At 43.6% G+C, this 18,997-nt stretch overlaps 1 protein-coding gene across 5 annotated transcripts in view; it reads right to left on the reverse strand.

The window, feature by feature from the left end:
* The window catches only part of CCDC170 (coiled-coil domain containing 170), a 161,864-nt gene that overhangs the window by 100,677 nt on the left and 42,190 nt on the right, over positions 1 to 18,997 (reverse strand). Inside the window, exons 1-4 of one of the 5 annotated variants that reach the window (XM_070073407.1) lie at positions 16,623 to 16,773; positions 16,378 to 16,506; positions 13,647 to 13,903; positions 2,837 to 2,981 (exon numbers count right to left, since the gene is read on the reverse strand). In XM_070073407.1, coding sequence (XP_069929508.1) covers positions 2,837 to 2,981; positions 13,647 to 13,882 — 381 coding nt within the window. In that variant the 5' untranslated portion in view covers positions 13,883 to 13,903; positions 16,378 to 16,506; positions 16,623 to 16,773. Of the gene's footprint in view, positions 1 to 2,836; positions 2,982 to 13,646; positions 13,904 to 16,377; positions 16,774 to 18,997 lie in introns of those variants that run through there. The other 4 variants (XM_070073404.1, XM_070073406.1, XM_070073405.1 and 1 more) reach the window with 4 other exon arrangements.

The following is an 18,997-nucleotide window of genomic DNA, read 5'->3' on the forward strand; positions in this document are numbered from 1 at the left end:
AGAGCCAGAGCTTGGGCCAAGCTGAAGCTAGAAGTCAGGAACTCCATCTCAGTCTCACAAGGGTAGCAGAGGCTCAAGCACTTGGGCCATCAACGGGTGCCTTTCCAGACACATTAGCAGGGAGCTGGATCAGAAGCCTGGTAGCTAGAACTCAAACTGGTACTCCAACATGGGCTGCCAGTGTTACAAGTGGCTTAACCCGCTGCACCACAACACCAGCCCCAGGACTATTTTCAAGCTCTCTCTTGTATTGATATAAGCATAGAAAAATTCAGAATAACAAGCTCCAACAGTGTTTTACACAGTGGCAGGGGGAGGGGCTGGGATGACAGGCCTCTTTGCCTTCTATGTTGTGCTCTGGAAGTTACTGGGAGCTTTCATAAGCTCTACAAGGAGAGATTAAAAGCAAGCAGGCTCCTTGGCCTCAGGCAACTGGCCAGCCCCACATGACAGGGCCAGCGCTTGTGTTACCCCCTTAGCCTCAGGACTTTACCACCACTGCACGCTCTTCCCAACTCAGCACTGTCCCCTCTCGAGGACACTCTTCCTCACAGTTGCATGCTCTCTTCCCCACCCTCCTTCAAGGTCCCCACCCAGGGTTCACTTAAGCCAGCACCCCACTGTCTACATCTGAATGCTGACTCATGTGTCTCCATTGCAGCCTTCACTATGATACATTAGATGCTTATTTGTTTATTTCTTCACCATCTTTACTCTATGATGAAGAAAACTCTACAAGGGCACACACTGTCTACTGCTGTGTCCCCAGCACCCAGAACAGCACCTAGCATATAGTAAGCACGCACTGTGTAATTTGTGAAATGGATGAATGAATATCAAATAAATGATGAGTAATGCCTCCTGTTCCACCGAGGTTCTTGGAGGGTGTGGGTGCACCTGTGTGAAGTGAAGGAGTGGCGTTGAAAATGGAGTTATTTTGTTCTACTTCTTGGGCAAACACCGGCGAGGCTGCAGTCTTCATCAAGGCAACAGGCTTTCTGGCCTTTTTACCAACAGGCACCTGCTCAGCTGGCTGGGGCTGGAACTCCAGAGTCCAGCTGTGTGTTGTGACATACAAGTTCTATCACCATTCAGAGATGGTGAGGCCAAGAGATCAGGAGACACCTGCCGCAGAGAAGACAGTCTGGTACAGCTCCTGAGTAGAGGGGGCACGCCAGGGAGGCACCAGGGCCATGCAGGAGGCTGAGAGTGTGGGGCAAACGTGAGCAAGAGCCTTTACTGTGGGGCTGGCACTGTGGCATAGTGGGTAAAGCTGCCATCTGTGCTGCTGGCATCCCGTATGGGTGCTGGTTCGTGTCCCAGCCACTCCTCTTCCAAACCAGCTCCCTGCTAATGTGCCTGGGAAAGCAATGGAAGATGGATCAAGTACTTGGGCCCCAGATCCACCTGGGAGGCCTGAAAGAAGCTCTCAGGCCCTGGCTTTGAATCAGCCCAGGTCCAGTCATTGGAGCCATTTGAAGAGTGAACCAGCAGACTGAAGATCATTCTCATTTTCAATCTCCTTCTCCCTCCCCCTCTCCCATCCTCCTCCCCTCCCCCTCCCTCCCTGTCTCTCTCTGTAAACTTTGCCTTTCATATAAAAAGAAAAAAAGAGCTTTTACTGTGATTTCCATGGGAAGGAAGCATGGAAGGTCAAGGCAGGTCAGCAGGCTTCGACTGGCTCATTTGAGTCATTTCAGTGGCTCTGGGGAGTTTGGGCTGTCCAGAGCTATCTGGAATTTGGCCGTGGGGTGAGTAGGGCAGGGGATGGTGGCTCAACTGTGAAGATCCAGAGAGAGGGCTGAGGGTTGGTGAAGTTCGCTCCCAGGAGACTCATTTGCCATCTCTAAGAATTGCTGAAGCCTCTCCTGGGTCAGCCAAGCCCCAGATGTCAAGAAACACAGAAAATCAAAGGCCAAGGCTGATACAGGACAAACGCCCAGTGTAGCACCTAGCAGGCATCCTTGACAGAGGAAGGGGTGTTGTGAAAGAAGGAGCTTCTGAATTAAATCCACTTTTCTTTACCCTGCTGCTTGCCTTGAAAGACAACCCCTCGAACCACTCTGAAGTGGACTTTTACAGTGTGGGTCACGTGTCAGCTGTGCTTAGAGGGAGGGAGGCACGCACCCAGCACCCACCAGGGCACCAAGCCAACCATACCCGTGAAGTGACGTACTTTCTGAAGTTGCAGGAATTGCCCTGGAAACTTAAAAGTATACAACTGAGAGGCAGCTTTTAAGAATGGCTGCATTGAAATCTGTCAGGAAGCCAGGATGGGAAATGTCTGGAAATGAGCAGATATTCTGAGAACACAAATCCTTCCAGGTGCTCCAAAGAATCACTGATGTGAATTCTTCAGTTGGCATCATTGCTTTCCATTTAATGGCCATCTACCATTAAGGAAGGATTTTTATTATTTGGTTTTCATATAGAATTTAAAAAGCATTTTAAAACTAATCTTAACCTTACACTCAATAAGTACACCCCAAAACAACACACAACTGATTTTTTTTCTGTGCCTGTGTTTGTCCGTAACCAACAAACTCCCTAAAACACATCACAGAAATAAATATTTGTTAAATTTGACAACTTAAATATATTTTAGACAAAATAATTAATCCCTCTTGGAGAAAAATTAATCCCAACAAATGCTAGAAAGAATCTTGTAGGAAGGGAGGCCCAGATAGGTGATGTGGTTTGTCCTGTGTCACACAGTTAATGCTACACAGGCATGCTGCCCTGTAGCCCTGCCACGCCCAGACTCAGACACAACACTTCCTGTCATGTGTCTGAATGACCACTGCACTGACAGCCTGGTTAACCTGCGCACAAACACCTTCAAAATGACGTCTTCGTCCGACGCCTGTTCATTCTTCTTGTCCGGATCCAGGCAGTCACGAAGCTGGGTTAGGAATTCCTGATGTTTCCTGCCATGCTCAGAGATTTGGTCCTTCTGCTCTTCATTTTCCTTCAAATGCTTTCTATCAGGCAAATAACAGATAACGAAGGGCTTAATACCACGGAAGGTACATTCGTCAGCCTGAAGAACTTAGGCTCTCTAAGGGAAATCATGAATTCACGCCGTTTTCAACCACAGCATAGTCTCCCAGGCCACAGCCAAGCCCTATCAGGAAAGGAGAGGCATAGAAGAAATTTCAGGGCAGCTACACTTTGCAGAAATGCGGGGAAATCCCCTGGTACCCCTTTCCTAGTCACAGGAAAGGAGATGGACTCTCTGCCTCCTGCCATGGACCCTTTAGGCTCTGTGGAGTGGAGGCTTATAGAACTTATAGACCCTGTCCCTGGGTCTCCTCACAGTGCACACAGCCGAGGGTCTCCACTGGAGTCTCCAGGGTAGGACAGTGCTGCTCCACTGGTTCTAAAGGACCTTGATTTGCTTTGTTTTCAAACACTGCACATGAGCCCTAACGGTCTTCGGTCATGGCCAAGCACACTACCATAACTAAAGAGTATATCAGGAGCAGGGGGTTCCCACTTCTGAAAACAGTGGTGTTCAATCATTAGTAGCCTTCACACAGCCAGAATCTTTCAAAAGTATCGAAAGAATAGTGAAATGGGATAGTCAAGGAAAATCAGGAGATCTATGGCCTGTTGTGAATACTATATTTCAAATCTCAGAAAGCTTTTTAACATAATGTGGTCTTTTTTGAATGCTTTAAAGGTAAAATAAAAACCTAAGAGATCTTAAAAATAGACTCACTTCAAAGGACAATTAGAATCGTTTCAGTAATTTAGTATCATTTTTTCAATATACTAGATAATAAACATGATTATTGCCTTACTGCTTTACCATGTTGAATGTATATTGCAAATTTTTCTCTCTATTCAAAGATTAACAAAACATGTAATTGCATATACTCAAAAACATATCATATTTCCATTTAGAAAAAAAAAGATGTAACAATAAAAGACTGACATCAATGTCTCTGAGTTCTCATTTTCAACATATGGAAGGTAATATTTATTGGGTCTTCTGTGCTCCTGAAAGGCAGTTGATGCTATGACTCTAGTTGGTTTACACGTATGATCCCATACACTAACCCCACGATTTCAATCTTCTCCACTCCAAAGGCTCCTAAGCCACATCCACACCTATGTGCATTTCACTTGATCCAACAGAGTACCAGGAATCTATTCGGCCATCTTGGAATCCACAGTAAATCTTTTTTTTTAAGATTTATTTTTGTTTATTTGAAAGTCAGAGTTACACAGAGAGATGAGAGGCAGAGAGAGAGAGAGAGGTCTTCCATCCAATGGCCACAATGGCCAGAGCTGCCCCAATCATAAGCCAGGAGCCAGGAGCTTCTTCCAGGTTTCCCACACGGGTGCAGGGGCCCAAGGACTTGAGCCATCCTCTACTGTTTTCCCAGGCCATAGCAGAGAGCTGGATTGTAAGTTGAGCAGCCGGGTCTTGAACCAGTGCCCATATGGGATACTGGCACTTCAGGCATTAACCTGCTGCACCACAGTGCCTGCCCCCACAGTAAATCTTTTTTTAAAAATTTCTATATCGCAAGCTGTGATGAATAGCCATGCCACGTGTGCCACGTGTGCTCATACTTCCACAATTATGTGATTATGTCTAATCATAAGAAAAGAACATGCTGATTTTGCTGCGGGGAAGACAGCAGAAGAGAAGCAGAGGAAGTGCACTCCTGGGGAGAGCTGGAGAGACGTTTGCCGCGGAAGTTCCACAGAAAGAACAGGACACTGTGGATCAGTATGGAAAGAGCAGACATGCAGCAGCAAGCGGGGACACCACACATGACTGCTGCAGCCGGAGGGCTAAGGAGACTCCAGCTTCTGAGAGCTAGGTGAGCGCAGCCTGTGGCAGCCTTGCCACTGGTGATACTACAAGGGAGAGGACCTTGCAGGCCACACTGACTTTGAGTCCTGCCTGGAACCTAGCAGGGAAGCAGTACACCCTCCTAACGCAGTGATGGGAAAGCACATTTCTTTCTCCCCGTCCCTGCACAAGGGTGCCAGGCAACCAGCAGGGAGAAGGCACCATCTTGACCCCAGAAGAGGCTGCAGCAGCTCTCATGAGCATGGCCAGAGGATTTTATCAGAGAGGGAACAAAGCGTATTTCTCACTGACTTTGAGTATGGCTAGGAGGGTTGACTGGCAGCTGAGCATCCACCTAAGACTATGAGGTACCCCCATGTTCTCAACCTACCACAGACTCCAGGGCTCAAAGTGTGAAGACAGAGCACCTGCAAGAAGCTGGCTCTGGCTACGACTCTGCTCTCTCTGTGGATGGTGCAGGCTTTGGGGGCAGAAAGAGCATCATCTATACCCCATAAGCGTGGGAGCCTTGCACACTGTGACTGTGGGAATTCTATAACTGCACAACAGGGCATGGGGTGTAGCTGGGTCTCTGGGCAATCACTGTGTCTGGAGTCATAGGCTCAGAGATCCCCAATGAGTTAGGTGGGTCATTTCAGAGATTCCATGCTCACACTGAGGTCCGCACAGATCCTCTGTGCAGTTTATGTGCCAGCGTGGGTGAGGACTGTAGCCACTGTGGACTAACTCCAGGCATTGACCACCTTGGAGGACAGGAGATGAGATTGTGACTATACCAACAGGCATGATCATACCCACCACCCTGCTGGCGATAGAGGAAAGCTATCACATACAATTTGGGTGTAACCCTGGATTCTCACCTCACACTTGAGCACGGACCAGAGCTCCCTGACCCCATCCACCACTCGCCTCTGGGTATTCACTGAAGGAGCAGATACTACATTAAGCCACAAAAGCAAATTTCAAAACTAAAAACAATCGGCCGGCGCCGCGGCTCAATAGGCTAATCCTCCGCCTGTGGCGCCGGCACACCAGGTTTTAGTCCCGATTGGGGACTGCCGTGGCCCGGGAGTGCAGTGGAGGATGGCCTAAGTGCTTGGGCCCTGCACCCCATGGGAGACCAGGAAAAGCACCTGGCTCCTGGCTTTGGATCAGCACGGTGTTCCGGCTGCAATGTGCTGGCCGCGGCAGCCATTGGAGGGTGAACCAACAGCAAAGGAAGACCTTTCTCTCTGTCTCTCTCTCTCTCTCTCTCACTGTCCACTCTGCCTGTCCAAAAAACTAAAAACAATCAGTAGAGAAACTAACTGACAAGTGTTTCCACAAATGCCTAAAAACAAATGCAGAAATTCAAGGAACAAGAACAAGGGAGATAACATGACTCCCCCAAAGGAGCACAACAACACTTCAATATTAGAATGTAGAGCTGGGGGTCAGCACTATGGCATAGTGGGTAAAGCCACCACCTGCAGTGCCAGCATCCCATATACGCACTGGTTCAAGTCCCAGCTATTCCACTTCCAATCCAGCTCTCTCTTATGGCCTGAGAAAGTAATAGAACATGGCCCAAGTCCTTGGGCCCCTGCACCCATGTGGGAGACCTGGAAGAAGCTCCTGGCTCCTGGATTCAGATTGGCACAGCTCTGTCCAATGCAGACATCTGAGGAGTGAACCAGAGGATGGAGGACCTTTCTCTCTCTCTTTCTCTCTCTCTCTCTCCTTCCCTCCCTCCCACCTTCCCTCCATCTCCTTTTCTCTGTGTATAACTCTGACTTTCAAATAAATAAATGAATATTAAGAAAAAAAGAATGTAGGGATGAAGAGATGAAATGCCTGAAAAGGAATTCAAAAGAATGATTATAGGGTTACTAAGAGCAATGAGAGGCAAATTCATGAGTTAAAGAAATCCATACATGACATGGATGGAAAAGTTTCCCATGAGATAGAGATTTTGAAGAGAAATCAAGCTGAAATATTAGAAATGAAGAATTTAGGGGCTGACACTGTGGTGTAGTCAACTAAGCTTCTGCCTGTGGTGCGAGCATCGCATATGGCTGCTGGTTCGAGTCCCAGCTGCCCCTCTTCTTATCCAGCTCTGGCCCAAGTGCTTGGGCCCCTGCACCCATGTGGGAGACCCAGAAGAAGCTCCTGGCTCCTGGCTTCAGATTGGCCCAGCGCCAGCCATTGTAGCCACTTGGGTAGTAAACCAGAAGATGGAAGACCTTTCTCTCTGTCTCTCCCTTTCTCTCTGTAACTCTACCTCTCAAATAAATAAATAAAATCTTTTAAAAATAAAAATAAGAAATTAAGAATTCAATATGTCAAATAAAAAATACAGTGGAAAGCTTTAACAACAGACTTAGTGAGGCAGAAGAAAGAATATCCAAGCTAGAAGGCAAATCTTTGGAAATTTCTCACACCAAAAAAAGAAGAAGAAACAAAATTAAAAACAGAGTTTGAGATTCATGGGGTACCATCAAACAACCCAACATAAGGGTCTTAGGAGTTTCTGAAGGTGTGGAAAAAGAGAATGGATTAGAAGGCCTCTTACATGAAATAGTAACAGAAAATATCCCTAATTTGTAGAAAGAAAGGGACATCCAAGTGTAAGAAGCACATAGAACTCCTAATACACATGACCAGAAAAAATCTTCACCATGACACATTACAGGGAAACTTTCAACATTAAAACATACAGAAAAGATTCTAAAATATGCACAAGAGAGATGCCAGATGACTTCTAGAAGATTTCTATTAGACTCACAGCTCACTTATCAGCAGAAACTCTACAGACTAGGAGAGAAAGGAGAGACACATCCCAAGTCTTAAGGGAAAAAAAAACTGTCAATCCAGAATATTGTGCCCTGGAAATCTCTCATTTATGAATGAAAGTGAAATAAATATCTTCCACAACAAACAAAAATTGAAAAAAGTCACCACTCATCCAGCCTTACAAGCAATGTTTAAGGACGTGCTACACAGAGAAACACAGAGTCACCATTAGGAAAGAGTGTGAAAGCAGAAAATCTCCTAGTAAAAGCACAATGGAAATCCAAAACAAACAATAGGAATATTTACAGGGAAACAGCAGGGCCAAGTCATGACTTAACAATAATAAACTTGAATGTAAATGACCTAAATTCCCCCAATTAAAAGCTACAGACTGGCCAAACGGAATAAAAAACAAGACCCACCAATTTTCTGCCAACAAGAAACACACCTAACCAACCAAGATACACACAGACTAAAAATGAAATGATGGAAAGTTTTGGTATGTTGTTATAAGATACCAAAACTTATAAGATACAGCAAAAGCAGTGTAAAGGTGGAAGTTTATAGCAATTAGTGAATACATCAACAAATTTGAAAGGTACCAAATAAAAGAGCTATTGGTGCATCACAAGGGTCTAGGAAAATAACAACAAACCAAACTGAGTAGCAGGAAATAATTAAAATTAGAGAAAAATTTAAAAATGAAACCAAAAATAAACACAAAGATCAGTGAAATGAAGAGCTGGTTTTTTGAAAAGATAAACAAAATCAATACATCATTAGCCCAAATACCCAAAAAAAGAGGGAGAAGACCCAAATCAATAAAATCAGAGATAAAAAAGACGACATAACAATCATTACCACATAAATAAAAGTAATCATCAGGAATTACTATACAGAACTATATGCCAACAATTTTTTTTAAATCTAGAAAAAATGAATAGACTTCTAAACACACAATCTAACAAAATTGAGGCATGAAGACATTGAAAATCTAAAGAGATCAATAACCAAAACAGAAATTGAATAAATACAAAAGATCCTCTGAATAAAGAAAAGCCCAGGACCAGATAGCTTCATTGATGAAGACTTTAAGAGTGTACCATGCTTTTAAAGAACTAATTTCAATCATTTTCAAGCTATTCAAAACAATTGAAAGGGAAGGAATCCTCCCAAATTACTTCTAGGAGGCCAGTCAGCATCACCTTAATTCCAAAAATAGAAAAAGATACAACAAAGAAAGAGAACAATAGACCAATATCCCTGATGAACATAAATTCAAAAATCCTTCACAAAATGCTAGCCAATAGAATCCAACAGCACATCAGAAAGATCATTCACCAGACCAAGTGGGATTCATCCCTGGTATGCAAGGATGCTTCAACATTCACCAATCGATAACTATCATACTTCACCAAAAAATTCAAAATTAAAAACCATATGATTATCTCAATACTCAAAGAAAGCATTTGATAAAATACAATATCCTTTCAGGACAAAAATCTTAAGCAAATTGGGTATAAAAAGAATATTCTTTAACAAAACCAAAGCAATGCATGACAACCCACAGCCAGCATTATATTGAATGGGAAAAAATTGGAAACATTGCATCTAAATCTGGAACCAGACAAGGATGCCCACTCTCACCATTGCTATTCAGTATAATCCTGGAAGTTTTGGCCAGAGCCATTAGGAAAGAAAAGCAAATCAAAGGGACACAAACTGGAAAGGAGGAAGTCAAACTGTCCCTGTTTGCAGATGACATGATTCTATAGATAAGGGATCAAAAAGACTCCACTGAGAAACTATGGAAACTCATAAGAGTTTGGTAAAGTGACAGGATATAAAATGAATGCACAAAAACTAACAGCCTTTGTATATACAGATATTGCCTTGGCTAAGAAAGAACTTGTAAATTCAGTGCATTCACAACAGCTTCAAAAAAATTTTAAATAACCTGGAATCCATTTAACAAAGGAGGTGAAAGATCTCTACAATGAAAATTACAAAACTTTAAAGAAATAAATAGAAGACACAAAAAAGGAAAAATCTTCCATGTTCGTGGTTGGAAGAATAATTATCATCAAAACGTACATAATAACAAAAGCAAATTACAGATTCAATGCAATCCCAATCAAAATACCAACAGCATTCTTCTCAAATCTAGAAAAAGCAGTGGTGAAATTCATATGGGAACATAAGAGAACCCAAATATCTAAAAAAAAATCTTAAAAACCAAAACAAATGCAGAGGCATCACACTACCAGATTTCAAGATGCTACAGTGCAGTTATAATCAAAACAGCCAGCTACTGGCACAAAAATAGACATGTAGACCAACAGAACAGAATAAAATCTCCAAAACTCAACCCATACACCTACAATGAACTAATCTTTGACAAAGGAGGTAAAATCAATCTCTGGAGAAAGGAAACTCTTTTCAACAAATGGTGCTGGGAAAATTGGATCTCTACATGCAGAAGCATGAAACAAAACCCCTACACACCTCATGCAAAAATCAATTCAAGGGGCCAGCACAGTGACGCACTAAGTTAATCCTCTATCTGCAGCACTGACATCCCATATGGGCACTGGTTCTAGTTCCGGCTACTCCACTTCCTATCCAGCTCTCTGCTATGGCCTGGGAAAGCAGTGAAAGATGGCCCAAGTGTTTGGGCCCCTGCACCCACATGAGAGACCCCGAGGTTTTCCAGCCATTGTGGACAGTTGGGGAGTGAACTAGCAGACGGAAGACCTCTTTTTCTTTTTTACTCTCTCTCTCTATCTCTATCTCTATCTCTATCTCTATCTCTATCTCTATCTCTATCTCTCTCTCTTCCTCTGGGTGTGTAACTCACTGTCTGTAACTCTACCACTCAAATAAATAAAATTTTTTAAAAATCAATTCAAGATGGATCAAGGATCTAAATCAATGACCTGATACCATCAAATAATTAGAGAACATTGGAGAAACTCTGCAAAACATTGTTATAGGCAAAAATTTCTTGTAAAAACTCCCAGATGTGCAGACAATCAAAGCCAAAATTGACAGATGGGATTACATCAAGCTAAGAAGCTTCTTCATTGGAAAGGAAATACTTAACAAAGTCATGAGGCAACCTATAGAATGGGAGAAAATATTGGCAAACTATGAGACTGATAAAGGATTGATATCCAGAATCCATAAAGAACTCAAAGAAACTAAAAAAAAAAAGCAATCCAGTTGGGAAATGAACAAAGGACTTAAATGGTCATTTTTCAAAAGAGGAAATGCAAATGGCCAACAGACACATGAAAAAATGCTCGGGATCATCGGCCGGCACCGTGGCTCACTAGGCTAATCCTCCACCTGCAGCACCAGCACCCCAGGTTCTAGTCCCTGTTTGGACACCAGTTCTGTCCCAGTTGCTCCTCTTCCAGTCCAGCTCTCTGCTGTGGCCCAGGAAGGCAGTGTAGGATGGCCCAAGTGCTTGGGCCTTGCACCAGCATGGGAGACCAGGAGGAAGCACCTGGCTCCTGGCTTCGGATTGGCGCAGTGCGCCAGCTGTAGCGACCATTTTGGGGGTGACCAATGGAAAGAAAACCTTTCTCTCTGTCTCTCTCTCTCTCACTGTCTAACTCTGCCTGTCAAAAAAAAAATGCTCAGGATCACCAGCCATCAGGGAAATGCAAATCAAAACCACAATGAGTATTCATCTCACTCCACTTAGAATGGCAAACATATAGAAATCAACAAACAATAAGTACTGGCAAGGATATGGGGGAAAAGGTACTGTCATTAGGAATGTAAACCAGTATGGCCATTGATGAAGACAGTATGTAGATATCTCAGAAATCTGAAAATAGATCTACCATATGACCCAGCAATCCCACTCCTGGGAATTTAACGAAAAGAAATGAAATCAACATATGAAAGAACTATCTGTTCTCTCATGCTTATTGCAGCTGAATTCACAATAGCTAACATATGGAATCAATCATAAGATTTCTATTAGCTGAAGACTGGATAAAGAAATTGTGGTAAATATACTTTATGGAATACTACTCAGCCTTAAAAAAGAATGAAATCCTGTCTTTTGCAATAAAATGGATGGAATGGGAAACCATTATACTCAGTGAAATAAGTCAGTCTCAAAAAGACAAGTACTATATGTTTTCCCTGATCTGTGGTAACTAAGAGTACAAAAAAAGTAATGTATATGAGCACAATTGACATTTCGAGATTTGACGATTGTTTATAGCCCTTGTCTGTACTGTTGAGAAACAGTGTTTATTTCTTCTTACTGTTTGTTGAATTATTTACTTAGTGTAGTGTTAATCTTTTTTTTTCTAAGATTTATTTATTTATTTGAAAGTCAGAGTTACACAGAGAAAGGAGAGGCAGAGAAAGAGAGAGTGAGAGAGAGAGAGAGAGAGGTTTTCCATCCGATGATTCACTCCCCATCTGACTGAGCTGCATCAATCCGAAGCCAGGAGCCAGGAGCTTCTTCCAGGTCTTCCACGCGAGTGCAGAGCCCAAGCACTTGGGCCATCCTCCACCACTTTACCAGGCCACAGCACAGAGCTTGATAGGAAGTGGAGCAGCCAGGACTTGAACCAGCACCCATATGGGATGCTGGCGCTCAAGGTCAGGGCCTTTACCCTCTGTGCCACAGTGCCAGACCCAGTGTAGTGTTAATCTTATGAGCACAAGCTAAACTGAAAGTAGAGCACTGAAAAAATTAAAAGAAAGAATAAGAAAAGAAGGAGGAGGGAGATTGTGAACATGGCAAGAAGCGAGGGTTGAATGTCGGGGGTGATGGACATAACAATGGTGTGATCATTACACATTGTCTCCAGGCATTGAAACGTCAAACTGCACCCCACGTACATGTACAATCACTACATGTTAAGTAAACAACAGAACTAAGTGCAGGAAACAGGTTTGGTGAGTCCTCTGCATAAACTGGAAACAAAACCCCACAAGAAGTACTCAAGGAGCTCTGGAACCAACCAGCATCCTAATGAATGGGGAAAAGCTGGAATCATTCCCACTAAGATCCAGGACCAGACCAGGATGCCCACTCTCACCATTGCTATTCAACATAGTCCTGGAAGTTTTAGCCAGAGCCATTAGGCAAGAAAAACAAATCAAAGGGATACAAATTGGGAAGGAGGAAGTCAAACTATCCCTATTTGCATATGATATGATTTCATATATAGAGGATCCAAAAGACTCCACTAAGAGACTATTGGAACTCTACAAGAGAGTTTATTAAAGTGGCAGGATATAAAACTAACAAGCAAAAATCAATAGGCTTTTATATATAGACAATGCCACAGCTGAGAAAGAACTCCTAAGATCTATCACATTCACGACAGCTACAAAAAAAAAGAAATACTTTGGAATAAACAACTTCTGAATAAGCATCTCCCTCTGTGTACTACCAGCCACCTTGGGTTAAATTTTCACTTAGAGTAAATCTTCCCAACTGTATATAAAACAATTTGTATTGGAGCCGGTGCTGTGCGTAGTAGGTAAATCTGCCGCCTGCAGTGCAGGCGTCCCATATGGGCACCTGTTCAAGTCCTGGCTGCTCCACTTCCCATCTAGCTCTCTTCTATGGCCTGGGAAAGCAGAAGAAGATGGCCCCAGTGCTTGGGCCCCTAAACCCACATAGGAGACCTGGAAGAAGCTCCTGGCATTCGGCTTTAGATCTGCATGGCTCTGGCCATTGTGGCCATCTGGGGAGTAAACCAGTGGATGGAAGACACCCCTCCCCCGCTCTGTAACTCTGTCTTTCAAATAAATAAATAGATCTTTAAAAAAAAAATTTGTATCCCTAAGCCACAGGACATACACCTGTTTATGATCGCACTGTGTTTGGAGACTCTTGATGTCATTTAGAAACGAATTTGGGGAAAACACTGGACTCAAAGATATGGAAATCAATAATTTTTTTTAGAAATTCAGTTTCAGGGTCAAATTACGCAAAATGCCCATAAGAGGCATATATATCCTGCTATCAGAAGCTAGTATCCTTACAGTAATGAACCTGTATCCTTACTGTAATTTCTCACTGAGTTCCACAACTTTCTTCTTTAGTTCCTGGTTCTCTTTTGTTGTAGTCTGAGCTGTGATTTCTGTTCTGATTTTAGACGTGGCAAGTGCTGCTGATTCCTCCTCTAGCTCCTGCACTCTGTCTCGCAAAGAGGTGAGGAGGGATGACTTTCTGGCATTGTTTTCTTTATAGCTCTCCATTTCAGCTTTCAACTCTTTAAAAGAAACTTCTTTAGAAAGCATCTTGGATCGGAGGTCTCGGAGCTAACATGAAAAGTAAAAAGAAAAAAAAAGAGCAAAGGAATGTGACAGTATATGCTTCACGTACCTTTAAGAAACACAAAACCCCAATTTAAATTTTCAATTTTTTTATTCAAGACTTAATCCAACTGTATTTTCTTTTTTTCATATTTGTAACTAAATAATATAGTTCATATTTTTAATGCCATTTTTATTCTACTTTCATCTACTTGAAAGGAAGAACAGTACAGAGAGAAAAACAGACATATCTTCTATCCATTGGATCAATTCCCAAATGCCTCCAACAGCCGGGGCTGGCCCAGGCCAAAGCCAGGAGCCAGGAACTCTGGACGGGTATCTCCGGTGGGTGACAGGGACCCAAGTACTTGATCTGTCATCTGTTGACTCTCAGGATGCATTAGTAGAGGAGCCTTTTGATATGGGATTCAGGCAACCCAAGTGCAGTTTAACTGTTTGCACAACAACGTGTATCCCAGATTTCATATTCAGTCTTGTTCAAAACCAACTGCACAATGTTTGGTTGACTCAGTCTCATTCAGGAGACATTTGTTGTGCATATTACAAAAAGCAACGAAATATGTTGCAATGCTCACCTATTTCCTAAATCTGTTTTGCTACTGATAAACAATGAAACATGGATCCTACAAGACACACTATTTGTGATTTCCTGTGATTTCCACAACTATTTCCCAAGTAAACACAGGCTATTTAGTGTATCAAAAAGTTTCTCCCATTTGCCTTCTGAACTATAATTGTGAGTGATAAAAAAATACATATTTACACTTCTGAGAAAGACATTGGAAAAAGGAAAAATCCTTATAGCACTTGTACAAAAGAAACATTTTAACTTTTATAAATTCTGTAGTATCAAAATGCTGAGCAATATAAAACGTCCTTCAAAAAGTTAGTGGGAAAATGGATCAAAAGGTAAGTGTTAGGGGCAGACATTTGCCCTGCAGTTAAAAGACCAGTCGAGATGCCCACATCCCATATTGGATTGTCTGGGGTTAGGTTCTGGCTCCACTCTCAAGTCCAGCTCCCTGCTAGTGTGCACTCTGGAAGGCAGTATGTGATGGCTCAAGTGCTTGGGTCCTTGCCACCCACATGTCAGACCTGGATTGAGTTCCCAGCTCTTGCTCAACCTGCCTGGGCCAACCCCAGCTATTGCAGACGTTTGGGGAAGTGAAACCAGTGGATGGGGAGCATGTTCATTCACCTCTCTCTCTCCCTCTCTCTCGGTCCCCTGGCTCATGAATGAATCAATCAATCAATGAATAATTTTAAAGGATAGTTTCATTTCAGTACAAAAAAATTTAAATCTACACATGCAAATGACCTTCAGAAAGTTTCTTAATGCATGTAGTGCTTTGGGACAGTGAGTGTGCATGCACACATTTGTTCATAAACTCACACATATCAGCTGTAGTGAGATTGATATAACCTCACAGGCCAACCTAGTTCTCCTCAGGACCACCAGGCCATGAGCATAACAAGGCTATGAAGAATCTCTCCAAAGCTCCACAATAGGCCTGCTGGAGTCCAGAGCATAGGTGGACCCCAGTCATCTTCCCAGAAGCTCCCCAACTGGTCAGCACTACCACAGGAAGGAAATTCAGAATTCCTCCTAAGAACGCCAGGCTGTAGGCAATCAACATTAAAAGGGTGTTCTGCCGGCGCCGCGGCTCACTAGGCTAATCCTCCACCTGTGGCGCAGCACACCGGGTTCTAGTCCCGGTCAGGGCGCCGGATTCTGTCCCGGTTGTCCCTCTTCCAGGCCAGCTCTCTGCTGTGGCCAGGGAGTGCAGTGGAGGATGGCCCAAGTGTTTGGGCCCTGCACCCACATGGGAGACCAGGAGAAGCACCTGGCTCCTGGCTTCAGATCAGCGCAGCACGCTGGCCGCGGCGGCCATTGGAGGGTGAACCAACGGCAAAGGAAGACCTTTCTCTCTGTCTCTGTCTCTCTCTCTCTCTCTCTCACTGACCACTCTGCCTGTAAAAAAAAAAAAAAGGGGGTGCTCTTAAAATTCTCCAAGACCCACGAGCTTCAACCCAAGACCCTCAAGTGCAACTCACATCTCTCAAGGCCGTAGAGCCCCTCTGTGATCTAGGCACCAGCCCAAGTCACCCTGCAACCACACACTAGGGAACCTATTTTTTCCCTACCGAGGGCTATTTGGATATTTACAACATCATCTGCAGCCCATACAAAATACTCAACTTAAAAGTTAACTTGCTATAGATTTATTGAATTTCAAGTCCCACCGGGTCAGACCAGATGATTTTGCAGGCTTTATACAGCCTGTGTGCGGATGTTCCCGATCTCTGGAACCCCTTAAGAATTACAGCGGATGGGCACACAGTAAGAGAATAGGCATGAATCTTTGTGTTACAGTCCTGTTCCTAATCCCCTCTGCTCTGCTTCATTTTACAAGAATCTAGAAAGGCCGATTCCAGGTGGTGAGCATGCGTAACCTTACCTCACTCTGAGCGCACTCGAATTTGACCAAAGTCGCTGCAAGTTCACTTCGAGCATTTCCAGCCACATTCCGATAATGGTTTAATTGCTCCCGAGAGACCGGGATTTCCAAAAGATGATCGTAAGTTTCCTGGTAGAGTTCCCCAAAAGACAAAATATAAAGAAGAATGTTAAACATTGTCTTTGCTGTGCAGCTGTGCAAAGACAAAAACAGTCTGTGTAAACCAAATGAGTCAAAAATGCTACCCATAAATGTGTTGTTTTCAGATCATTTCGTTTTCATTCTCAAAACTCAGAGGCAGCCCAGGAACAAACCACATGCTCTTTCAGGATGGTGGTGGGATTTCACATTTAAGTCTTCTTTCACCCAACTCAGACACTATTTAACTTCTTCCCAGAACAGGAAGAGTCAACAAGGAACTATATCCTGTGTAAGCAGGAGACAGTTTTTATTGTTTGTCTGTTTACAGACTACACAGATGATCAACTCTCCTATCGTCTGTTGAGTACAATGTCTTGTTAGCTAACCAAAGGGCTCACACAAATTTAATGGAAAAGGATGCCTCCTTCATGACGATTCGTGGTGCCTTTTCTCCTCCATCTCATGTCCCCTCCTTGGGCCATGAAGGTGATTCACAGGAACGCATGAGATTGGAGGCTATGTGGGGATGCAGGGCCAACTCCTACACCATATAAAAGGGAACAGCTCCACAGATGGTGCCCCCAGTAGAATAAGGATCCCAGCCAGGCCAAATCATTCCAGTTTTTTAAAGACAAGTCATATGTCCAGATTGAAGTAAAAATCCCCAGTTTTTGTAGCTTGAAAACTAATTTAAGTGTTTTCTAAAAACACCATTTGATCCAAATAAACACACCTGCAGAGCAGATTTGGAGGACTGGGCTGTGGGTCACAGTCTGCAACCTCTGTTTCTGTTTCTGTGCTATGCAGGCCATATGCCTACATCCTTCCAGAATTATTCCCTACTTTGGACAAATACCCACATTCACTTCTAAAATAGCCAGGCATGGAGTCTTTGTGAAAAACAGATAAGAAAGCCACTCAGTTTTGAAGGATCTGGCAAGAGGTCACACAAAGGTGGATTTCCTGGAATATCTCAGTGGCCTCAGGCAACACGTCAGTAAAACTGGCTTATAACTGTCAAAGGTTATTCAACTGCCAGCAGCTACTGTGTGAGATACTCAGGAATGCAAAAGTCATCTTAGAGCCCTTAACTGGACAACAAGCTTTGTCATAGTATGTTGCAATCACAAGTTGCCTAACAAAACCTCAGGGCACCTAGTAACTGCCAGTGTTTGCTGATCACAGCACATCCAAGGGGATGGTAAATAAGTACTCCTGGGAGAAAGTGCAAGAGGGTTAACGGACTCCCTCACTGGAGCTGCACATCCTGTTCAACCCCACTCAGTATTCACAAGGGTCCTTGCCACCCCAACCGCCACAGCTACAGTGTCCAAGGGGGGCCATGTGGAGACACAGGTCACTCAGCACAGGACTGAACTGCAGGGTGTGTGGTGCAGCGTTTCACAACGTTCATTAGGGAAGCAAGCTCCTCCACAGCTGTGATTCTTTCTTTCAATGACTGATATCTTTTTTAAGGAAGTTACATAGTCATACTGTTGAGGTACGAAGATAGAAATTACCCTAAAGGGGCCAAAGGAAAACAAAGCCCCTGTGGAAAGCAATGCAGCAGCCATGGAAGCACCAAGAATTTTACACCACACTACAGAGTCCTGCCCGCACTTCAGTAATTTCACAGGTGGCCCCAGCCTTTATTCCAAGAAAAAAACTCGCGGAGAATCCTCTCTGCTAAGCAGGCCACCAAGTCTGATGACACCGGGAAACAAAACCTTGGGAGGGACTTCCCCAATTTCACACCGAGGAAGTCCTTTGTTCAGGAGAAAAGGGTGGAGTGAAGGCATGGCAGGAGGGCTAGACCCCTTTCCCTACAAACCACTGTCTGAATGTAGGCTGGGCACCCTCTCCCTCAGATTCGGCTGAACAGGTGCCCATTCATTCCTACAGATGCCCCGCCTCAGCAAACCTTGCTACCTTGCTTACTGCTACTCTCTGTCACATCTGAAATTATTCTTCTTACAATTCCAGCCATCTGCAGTAACAACACCATCATTCGGACCCCCTTTGTATGAAAAATTTATTTTCTCTATTGAATATAATATTAAGAAATAGACAAGACAGTTCAGAAATGCCCTTCACTGGGGCTGGTGTTGTGGCGTAGCAGATAAAGCACCACCTGCAATGCCTACATCCCGTATGGGCACTGGTTCAAATCCCAGCTGTTCCATTTCCAATCTCGTTCCCTGATAATGTGCCTGGGAAAGCAGCAGAGGATGGCTCACATCCTTGGGCCTCTGCACCCACATGGGAGACCAGGAAGAAGCTCCTGGCTCCTGGCTTCAGACTGCCCAGTCCACCATTGCAGCCATTTGGGGAGTGAACCAACGGATGGTTCTCTCTCTCTCTCTCTCTCTCTCTCTCTCTCTCTCTCTGTAATTCTGCCTTTCTAATAAATAAATAAATCTTTTAAAATGTGAATGAATTTAAAAATTCAAAAAAGAAATACCCTTCATTTTAAGAGATT

Source organism: Oryctolagus cuniculus, chromosome 5 (genome assembly GCF_964237555.1).
Source record: "Oryctolagus cuniculus chromosome 5, mOryCun1.1, whole genome shotgun sequence".
Taxonomy (NCBI): Eukaryota; Metazoa; Chordata; class Mammalia; order Lagomorpha; family Leporidae; genus Oryctolagus; species Oryctolagus cuniculus.